At 60.0% G+C, this 9,582-nt stretch overlaps 1 protein-coding gene across 3 annotated transcripts; it reads left to right on the top strand.

The window, feature by feature from the left end:
* Nucleotides 1-317: 317 nt before the first annotated feature.
* Nucleotides 318-8,664, top strand: RPS6KL1 (ribosomal protein S6 kinase like 1). Of its 3 annotated transcripts, none has more exons than XM_055716146.1 (10): nt 318-848; nt 1,329-1,453; nt 2,275-2,367; nt 3,194-3,241; nt 3,972-4,104; nt 5,439-6,350; nt 7,168-7,257; nt 7,406-7,488; nt 7,782-7,877; nt 7,977-8,664. In XM_055716146.1, exons 1-10 carry the CDS (start codon nt 428-430, stop codon nt 8,085-8,087), a joined length of 2,112 nt encoding a protein of 703 aa, XP_055572121.1. In that variant the 5' UTR covers nt 318-427; the 3' UTR covers nt 8,088-8,664. The 3 variants fall into 3 exon arrangements, with proteins under 3 accessions (XP_055572121.1, XP_055572122.1, XP_055572123.1); XM_055716147.1 differs by lacking the exon at nt 7,977-8,664 and adding an exon at nt 6,615-6,675; XM_055716148.1 differs by lacking the exon at nt 5,439-6,350.
* The last annotated feature ends 918 nt before the right edge of the window (nt 8,665-9,582 follow it).

Below are 9,582 nucleotides of genomic sequence, written 5' to 3'. Positions count from 1 at the left end.
TTTATTAGTTAAGGGTAATTAATGGTGACTAATGATGATGATAACGCGAGCAGAGCAACGGTGCTTATAGAGCGATGAAGACCCTGCGGTGGGGTGGGACCCCCGTCGGGGATCCCCCCCCCCCCCCGGCCGGGACCTCCCTCCTTGGTGGTGCGGGACCCCCTCCCCCGGCGGAGACACTCTTCCTCTGGCCGGGACGCCCCCGCGGTGGTCCGGAGCCCCCCTCCCCCCGCCGGGACACCCCCGCTCGGCGGTCCGGGTCCCCCTCCCCAGGCGCAGCCCCCTGCGGGGGGCGGGACGATGATCTCATCCGCAGCCAATCGGCGGCGCCCCGGCGGCCCCACCGCCCCGGGGGCGAGCGGCGGCGGCACGCGGCCCCGGCGCGGCCCCGCCCCTCCCCGCGCGCCGCATCCGGCGGCACCGGGGGATGCTGCCGGCGGCGCTCGCCCGGGTGCGCGCCCGCGGCGGGGGCGGCGGCGGGGGGCGGGGCAGGGGGGGCCGTGCCGCTCAGCGGCGCCCGGTTACCGGCCGGCGAAGGGCCGGGGCGTGCGGCGCGCCTCACCCGCGCGTCCCGCTGTCCGCCGGCGGCGCGGGGCGGCGGCGCGGGGCCATGAGCCGGCCGGAGGCCGAGCCGTGCTCCCGGGCGCTGGCGCAGGCCCGCGTCTACCTGGGGCAGCTGCGGGGCCGCGTGGCGCCGGCGGGCCCCGAGGGCGGCGGGCGCCGGGACTACCTGGTGGAGGCGGCGCGGCAGCTGCGCCTGGCGCTGGAGCGGGACGTCAGCGAGGACTACGAGGAGGCCTTCAACCACTACCAGAACGGCGTGGACGTGCTGCTGCGCGGCGTGCAGGGTGCGGGGCTCTCCGGGGGCGCGGGGGTCTCCGGGGGCGCGGGGCGGGGCAGCGAGGGGCCCGGGGCGTCCCCGCCGGGGGGCGGTGAAGGCGAGCGGGGCATCCCTCCCTGGGGGCAGCCAGGGGACTAGGGCATCTGTCTGAGGAGAATGACAAGGGGACCAGGGCATCCCTCCCGGGGAGCAGCGATGGGACCGGGTTATCCCTCTGAGGAGCGTGACAAGGGGGCTGGGGCGTCACAAGGGGGCTGGGGCGTCCCTTCAGGGATTGCAGGCAGGGGGCCAGTGCCATCCCTACTGGCAGAAGACCGAGGGGACTGGAGCATCCCTCTGGGCAGTATGGCCAGGGGACCAGGGCATCCCTCCTGTGAGCGTTGCAATGGGACCGGGGTGTCCCTCCAGGCATCGTGGCCAGGGGACCAGGGTGTCCCTCTAGGCAGCGTGGCAAGCCCCTCACACCCACCCTCTGTGCCCACTGCAGTTGACCCCAACAAGGAGCGTCGGGAGGCTGTGAAGCGGAAGATCACGCAGTACCTGAGGCGCGCGGAGGAAATCTTCAACTGCCACCTCCAGCGGGCTGCAGGGGATGGCAACCCCACTACCACGGTGAGGGGCTGGTGTGGGGCGGCATGGGTGGGATGGCAGCGGATCTGTGGCACTGGGAAACCTGGGATGGACACACACACACATAAAGCAGCCCCAGTGAGCCTCCTCAGCTGCCTCTGCCTGATGCCATGGTGAGGTGGTGTAGAGAAAATGGCAGATTCATGAGCTGCAGAGTGTCCCGGCGTGCTGGTGGCTGTGAGGGAGCTGGCAGCCCCTCGCCCTGCCGGGATCGAAGAGCTGAGGTGGGCCCCGCTTGCCTGGGGTGCAGCCAGCCCCCCTGGGATGAGGGGGGGGGCATGTTTAGCTTGCTGCTGCTGCAGTGAAAATGGCTGCGTTTGGCGGGACTGAAGGCACTGGGGGAGACCACCTTGTTAAAAATGTCATCTGCCACATCGTTCCTTCCCACCTGGATGGAAACCAAAGATGATGGCTGCTTGCTGCATTGTGGGAAGGAGGTGGTTAATGAAGGGAGAAGGGATTGAGGCAGGGCAGGGTCAGAGCCTGATGAGAAAGACAGGGGAGAAAGACAACTATCTTCTATACAGATCCCCTTGGTGTTGAAGCAGTCCGGGTCCAAATTTTGGAGTGATTTTACCCATTCTGCAGGTGCAAGCTTTCCCCAAAAAACTCAGAAATCCAGGAGCTGGCCAGGAAAATGGTTCAGCTGATGTTAGGAGTCAAGCACAGCTGTTGGAACATTGTCTCTGGATGCTGACCGGCCTGGCAGTGTTGCCGCCTCTTTAAAATGTGGGGACTTCTGTCACCTGCTGTCATGGACGGTAGCATCTCCAGGTCCCTCATCTTCTCTCACCACCTTGCAGGGTTACAGCAGCCTGCGCTTCCGGCCGATCAGGACACTGAGCTCCGCAGTGGAGAACCTGAGACGGTGTAAGGTTGTGGGCGTGATCGATAAGGTAATAGAATGACTTGACCTGGAATGGGGTGGGGGTGTTTGTGAGGCTGGTGTGGGACCAAAGGGAGTGTAAGCTAGAGGGTCCTGGCAGCTGGGATGGGGGTGCCAGCCCCCAGCACACCCACCAAGAAATGTGAGGGTATCCATCCACGCCACTCCCGCCAAGGAAAATTTGCAGGCAAGGATGCAAGACCCTTTAGTAGGAGTTAGTTGGGAAATCTGTTAATGTGCCCATTACTTCTTACCAGAGCTTGGAGGTTGATGCATTCAGTTCTTTCCCATGCATGGAATCGTGCCTGATGCTTAGGCACCGCGGTGGTGGACTCCTATGGATAATCTAGACTGCAGCAGAAGACAAGCTGTCTGGCTGAACCAGCTAATCAGTAGCTCACCATCTTGGAGCAAAGGTGCCAGGTTACCGTCTCCATACACGCACTGGCACACTGCTCTCCTCTGCTGTTCACACGTCTAAGTTTGGCAGGACTGGCGCGGTCCTCCTGTCCCTGCCGAGGCCCAGGTGGGCAGCCCGGCGCACCCCACCGAGCCCAGAAGGAGCAGTGCGAAACCCTTCTTTTGTGAGAGAAGCAAAAATGGTGTGGGAGTCACCTCCTGATTAACTTTCTGCTCCCTGGTTGCATGGCTATCTCATTACTAATAACCCGTGCTTTGTCGTTCAGGAGTAGGGGTTTGAGCACCACCAAACTCTTCGAGTTGGGTGGGAGTTTGTTGCAGATGCAGAGCTGAGTCCCTGCGGTCATTCCTGTAGGCTGTGTGTTGGGGTGGGAGCCATCACCGCTTCTGACCGGTGCTGTATATACTGTTTCCAGGTGCAGATTGTCCAGGATCCGGCCACTGGTGGGACCTTTATACTGAAGGTGGGTGTTTTCAGGTCCATCTGCCTGCTTCTCCCTGTTGTCCCAGAGCCTCCTTGTCCAAACAGATGGCTGGAGGACCAAAAAATAGCAGCTGACAGAGGTGTTGGAGGAAGTTCATTGTTCATAAAGTTTCTTTTGGCTGCCTCAGCCATCTTCCGTGATCAGAAGGGAAGTGGTTCTCCTCGGTCACCTCTCTCTGCCTTGTAATGCTGCAAGCCAAACCTTATGCCCATGTTAATCTGGGTCAACCCCTGAAACAGGTTGTGGATGAGGTGTGCTCAGTACAAGTCCTAGGGCGTTTTCCAGCACCCTTGAACTAAAAATAAAGGAGTTTAATAATTGGACAAGGAGCCTGACAGGGAGAAGCATCAGCTCCAGAGGAGAGAGGGCTGGGATGGCAGGTTCCCGTCTGAAGGGAGTAGGGGTAGTTGTGGGGGGTGGACCAGCAGTGTCCTCTGGGTCCCACAGTGCAGGTGGGGAGTGGTCTGCCTTGGCAGAGCTTTGCAGAGCCCTGCCTCATCACAGCTGGCTGCTGGGGACTGACAGATCTCTCAGCATGAGCTGCAGGACTCTGCAGATAGGGAGCTCCATTGCAGGTGTCGCAGGGGAGCAGCCGTGGCGTGGGGCAGATGGCACCCTACTTTTCTGGCTGGCCTCCTGCCCAGTGCTAGGTTGCAGGGAGTCCAAGTCTCTACCACGCTGTAACACCCATCTGCCTGTACCTCCTCAGAGCCTCCCCAAATCCCATGTTGAGACCCGTGAGCGACAGACCATCATCCCTCATGGGGTCCCCTTCATGGTCAAGCTGTTGTGCTACTATGTGAGTGAGGACTCCATCTTCCTCCACCTGGAGCACGTGCAGGGTGAGTGGAGATGACATTGCCTCCTGTCCGTGGAGCATCCTGCTCTTATCCCCAGCCTCCCTTTCTTTGTAATCTCAAATATGTTTCTCCTGCTGCTTTGGAACTGCACTTTTAATAGTGACAGCACAAGCTGTCTTCTTCATGGAAGGGTGGTGGGTACCAAGGCTGGGAGACTTTGTAGAAGGAGCTGCTCGGCTGTACTGGGGATTCTGGAGGTCTGGTAAGAGCTGACTGGGGAAGTAACTTAGAAATGGGACCTGCGGAGACCTACAAGGGGAGAGAGGTTGTGGGTGTGTTTTATATGGAAACTGTCCTTAGGGACTAGAGTCCCATGGGAGGAAATGTCATGCCTTGATGTAAAGAAGTTGATGTGGCTCAGCATCTTGAAAAGAAAAAAACCTTCATTTTACTGACATTGTTTGACCATGACAAGAAGGTGATGGAGAAGAACCAAGTGAAGCAGTTCACCTGGATGTTGTAGAACAAAACTCCCTTGATAAGACCTTTGTAAAGCATTTTTTGTTTACAAAAGAAGAGGTCGCACTGGATTCTGAGACCAGACCAAAGAGAGGAGATGGAGAATTGGGGCATAAAGGGCAGGGAGCACATCGGGGTTCGGGTTCAACAAGGAGGCAAACTTAAGGCTTGTCCCAGATCCTGGTGAAGAAGTGTGACAAGGTGGAGGCTTGTCCTAAGGAGCTTCTTTGCTCTCTGCTGGTTGAGTGGATGTGTAGGAAGCTGCAGCTGGACTCCAGCAATGGCAAATGAAGGCTGATGTGTGTTGAGTCTCAAACGCCCTGTGTGTTGCTGTAGGGTGAATGTGCAGAAAGCAGGGAGCAGCTGAACATAGTGAGGCTGGGAAACCCTGGCGGGTGCTGCGGGCTCCAGGGCCTGCTGCGCTGGCTCCTCGCTGACCCATGGGCTCTGTGCCGTGCTGTGGGGGCTCTGTGGCATCTCTGTCATGCGGGGAGGAAAGGCTTTCAGGGGGAAGTGGGGGTGGGTTCAGGGGTCTATGAAGATGTGGCTCGCCTGTGACATGGAAGTGGCAGAGCTGAGATCAAGGCAACTGTGCAGGATGCGGAACAGGGCTCCTAAAAGAGGGTGGAATGAGCCTTTGGTGTGCTAGGTCCCGGGGAGGTGTGGTGTTGAGCGCGGGTGTGCTTGCAGGGCTGGGGAGCATGCTGCATGGACTTGAGCTTTGCTGCAGGGGACGTTAATGATGCTCGGTCACGTCCCCAGCGTGTCAGCCTTGGCCTGTGCCTGAACGGGCTGTGTGTGCAGTGGGGGAGCCACGGATGCTTTCTGCCCCATCACTTGTTCTCTCTGCTTTCCAGGGGAGACGCTGTGGTCTCACCTCCGCTCCAAGTACTGTGTCCAGCAGGGATCTGCCGATTCAAACGCTGTTCAAGCCCTGAGGGACCGTGGCAGAGAGGATGGCGTGGGAAGCTCCCAGGGCAGCAGCCAAGTCTCCATCTTCTCTGCTTGCACAGGCAATGGCCTCCCAGGCTCTGCAACTCACCGAGTACTGGGAAACACTGATGCCTCGCCGCCTGGGGAGCAGTCCCCCAACCCCACGGACACCAGCTTAGGGAACCACTGCCAGCTTCGCCTTGCTCCCGCTGGCAGCGTAAGGGCTGCAGCCAGAGGGCAGGATCTGTGTGTGACACAGGCTGTGTCTGGCATCATGGACCATGTTCCGGCAGCATCAGCCAAAGCTCCTGGCCACCCTGCCAGCCAGGGCTTGGTCGTCTACCCCTGGGACGCTCTAACAGGTGGCGTGGGCTGCATATCGGCGAGAGCAGCCTCCCAGCAAGACCCCAGGCTTCCCCAGGGACCTGCCCCTCTACCAAAGACTGTGAGAGGAGGGGGCCAGCCAGGGGCAGGGGAGCCGCCGCCTCAGCAAGTGTCTGAGGTCCCCTGGGCTCAGCCCTGCCTGACCTCAGGTCAGAGACAGCTTCATGCAGGAGTTGCCCCATCCAGCTCTGCCAAGCCCGGTGGGCCTGACCCAGAAGCACGGGAGCCCTCGCGGGGAGCAAGGCTGACCTGTGGCCGGCTCAGCGAGCAGCCACCATCAGGACAGCGCAGGGCTTTGGCTTCCCAGGAGCACGGCCGGAGAGCGTGGGCTGTGAAGGAGGAGCAGGTGCAGCTGTGGGCAGCAGAAATCCTCCTGGCCTTAGAGGGACTTCACCAACAGGGCGTCTTGTGCCGGGACCTCAACCCCAGGAACCTGTTGCTTGATGCAGCTGGTAGGTAGTGCCCCAGGCTGCTGCCTTGAGGAGGAGGAGGATGGCCTTTTGGCTGGGAGACTGCCACTTGCCCCATTTCCAGGAGATGAGGACCTTCTAGAGTTTGCTTTGGGGGAGGGTGGGAGTCTGGAGGGGTTTGGATGTTGCTGATCCTGGAAGTGCAGTCTCAGCTGGGATTTCCAAGCGGTATTGCAAGAGATGGCTCTGCAGTGGGAGAGTCAGGGGCTGTAGCCACAGGAATGCATTGCCCCTGTTCCCCCGCAGGGGCTGTCTGCCTGGGAAGTCCCAGCATGGGGAAGCTGAGACCAGCTGAACTGTGCCTGAGGTTAGTGGGACTGCAGTTTTCCTCTGCTTGTAGTTACTGCCTGCTGGGGGATTCTGGAGCCGTCCCATCCCTCAAAGCCACGGCTACTGCTGTCAGTGCAAGCTGAATGCAAGTCTCTGCTCAGCTGGCAACATCTGGGTATCTCTGGAGAGGTACAAATTGCTTAGGAAAAGAAAAATGCAGAGAGCTTTGCAATGGGAAAGCTAACCTTCCCCCCCTTTAAAAACTGCTTCTTTCCTCACTACAGCCTGCACTGAGGTCTGTGAGCTTGGAGCCCACCTGACCAGTCTCACCAGCTGCGAGTGCCTGCTGGGCATCTCGTGCAAGCGGTGGGAGGCTGGGGGATGTGCAGTGCCTCAGCATTCAGGGCATGGCAGGGGCCCAGTGCCCTGGCTGTTGCCATTGCAGGGATGTGGCTTGGCTTTGTGCTGCAACCAAAGCCCCTAGCTTTGTCCTAACCTCCCTGCTTTTGGCTCTGGTGCTGCTCTGCAGGTCACGTCCGTCTCACCTTCTTTGGCCAGTGGACAGAGGTGGAGCCCCAATACTGCAGCCAGGCACGGGAAGAGCTGTACAGTGCCCCAGGTAAGGAATGCATCCCCTGCCTTCTGCCCACTGCCACCAACCGGGGAAGAGGGGGCTTCTGCAGGCAGCGAGATAGGCCCAGCGTGGTACAGCCACTGGTGCTCCCTGCCTCCCACTCTAATTAATACCTCTCTGGCTTTTTCTGCAGAAGTGGGGGGGATCGCAGAGCCCACCGAAGCAGCTGACTGTTGGAGCTTTGGCTCACTCTTGTATGAGTTGCTGACAGGAGTGGTAAGAGGCAGCGGAGCTGTGCAAGGAGGGGGGAGGCAGAGGTGACTCTGTGGTGCAAGGTCTCCCTGCCATGCCGGGGCTGGGACAGTACCTTGCCCCACTGGCACCTCGGTGCTGTGCCAGGTTGCTTCAGGCTTGTGGTTCCTAGTGCCTGTGCACAGCCTCTGGGTCTTCAGTACACCAGGTTTTAAATCCTGCTGTACAGGGCTGGGGTTGTGTGGCAATGATGGCTCAGCAGGGCCCTCCTACCCTTCTCGGTTCCTCCACTCACCATCTCCTTCTACCTCCTGCAGCCACTGTCCCTAAACCACCCTTCAGGGATTCAACCTCACACCCAGCTGCATCTGCCAGAAGGGCTTAGCCTGGCTGCCACATCGCTGCTCACCGAGGTGAGGGAGCACAGGGCGAGGCACTGTGGAAAGGCAGGGTCCAGCTGGGGTAGCTTTTCCAGTATCCCCATCCTGCTGCCCCGTCCCCTTTCTCCACAGCTCCTGCAGTACAACCCAAAGTGGCGTCTGGGCTCTGGAGGAGGTGGCATGGCGAAGCTGAAGTCCCACTCCTTCTTCAGCACCGTCCCGTGGAACAAGCTGGTGGGCTAGGCAGGCTGTCCTCCCTGCAGGGAGCTGGGCACAGAGCCACTGTCCTGGCACTAGCGACCCCGGGTGGCACTGGCAGCTCTGCCTGCTGGGGGGGTTGCCTGCAAGGGCTGTCCCGGTGTGGGGTACGCATGAGGTTTTGCAGCCTGACGTGTTCTTCTGTCTCTGCTTGTGTTTGCTGGTGTCTCCAAGAGGAGGCTGCAGTCTGGGCCAGGCTGTCTTCTCTAGGTCCTCCCTGGTGGGAAAGGGAAGCCAGGTGCCCACCCCTGGGGTGAGGCTATGCTCCCCTTCTGGGGCATCCCTTGCTCAGCTTAGCGTCTCGCCTCGGGACTCCCTCCCTATGGTTTTTATCTCTGCTACTACCACAGCGACCCTCTCCCCTGTTATTTTTTTTTGTGGCTTCCAAGTGCATCTCCTCTGGGCCCCACCGGCTGGTGCCCAAGCCTGGGGTCTGTGCCCATCCCTGACTGCATGTGTGTGTGGGTAATGCCTGATGCAGGGGTGAGACAGGAGGGAGCCCTCTGCTCTTCTCCCCTCAGCCCTCTGAAATAAAATAAACCACTCATTATTGCTTGCAGAAGCGTCCTTTTGTATCTGAGCCAGGCCAGCCAGGCCTGGACCAAGCGTGCTGAGTGCGGGAGAGCCCCGGGGATGGCATCACCCACTGGCTGTCAGCACCCTGCAGCCAAAACCCAGAAGGTGGCACCGAGCTGCCTGCCCCACAGGTTCCTGGGGCTGCGTGGCCGCAGATCAGAGTTGAGAAAAACGCACAGAGTACCTGTGTTCTTCTTCCAGCCCTGATTTTTGTTGTTACCCGTTCTGGCCCCAGCCTCCCGTGCCTGGGTGCTCCTTTCTGCTGCAGGACGGCAGCCCGCTGCCCTCCCCGCTGTGCTTTGAGCGCAGTTGCCCCTGGTAGATCAAACAGCAAGCCGTTAACGGGATGAACGCTGAGAGCCAGCACAGACGGAAGAAGGGCAAAAGTAAAGACAAACCAGGATGGAAGAAAAGGCATCTGCCAACAGCCTGAAGCAGCAGCTGCTGTGCTGATTTGTGCAAGTCAAAGCCCTAGGCTGAAGGATGAGCTAGCAATGGCAGCAGTGGAGTGCTGCATCTCCCCCCCGCGTGCTCGCAGCGCTCCCTCATCCCCAACGGTAAGGAATTACCGGCACCAGTGAAACTTCCCAGTGGCTAGCTGGTTCCAGCTCCTGCTTGCCACCGGCCGCTACCACCCTGCCTGCTCCTCGCTGCCTCCGGGTGCTTGTCCAGCAGAGGGGAGCAAAGCCTGGGAGAAACTCCTCTCCCACTCCAGCGAAGGTACCTGAAAGGCCGTGCAGGAGCAAGAGGGCTAACCAGGGAGCAGACCGCTAATTCCACGCAGCGCCTGGTGCTTTTCCACTCCAGGGCAGCCTTTCCTGGCTGCACCCACAGCCACCAGCCTCCTAATCCTGTGTGATTGAGGGGAGGCTCAGCAGGACCCACCCTGTGGCCAAAGCCCCAG

This window comes from Falco cherrug, chromosome 7 (assembly GCF_023634085.1).
Source record: "Falco cherrug isolate bFalChe1 chromosome 7, bFalChe1.pri, whole genome shotgun sequence".
Lineage (NCBI taxonomy): Eukaryota > Metazoa > Chordata > Aves > Falconiformes > Falconidae > Falco > Falco cherrug.
The sequence above is the reverse complement of the archived record's forward strand: the minus strand, read 5'-3'. Positions and strand labels throughout refer to the sequence as shown.

Excerpts from the sequence above, each read along its gene's own strand:
- RPS6KL1 (XM_055716146.1), top strand. The coding sequence starts at position 428 with ATGCTGCCGGCGGCGCTCGCCCGGGTGCGCGCCCGCGGCGGGGGCGGC. Across the intron at positions 2,368-3,193 it reads TTGTGGGCGTGATCGATAAG|GTGCAGATTGTCCAGGATCC; the intron begins GTAATAGAATGA and ends TACTGTTTCCAG. Across the intron at positions 7,878-7,976 it reads CCACATCGCTGCTCACCGAG|CTCCTGCAGTACAACCCAAA; the intron begins GTGAGGGAGCAC and ends CTTTCTCCACAG.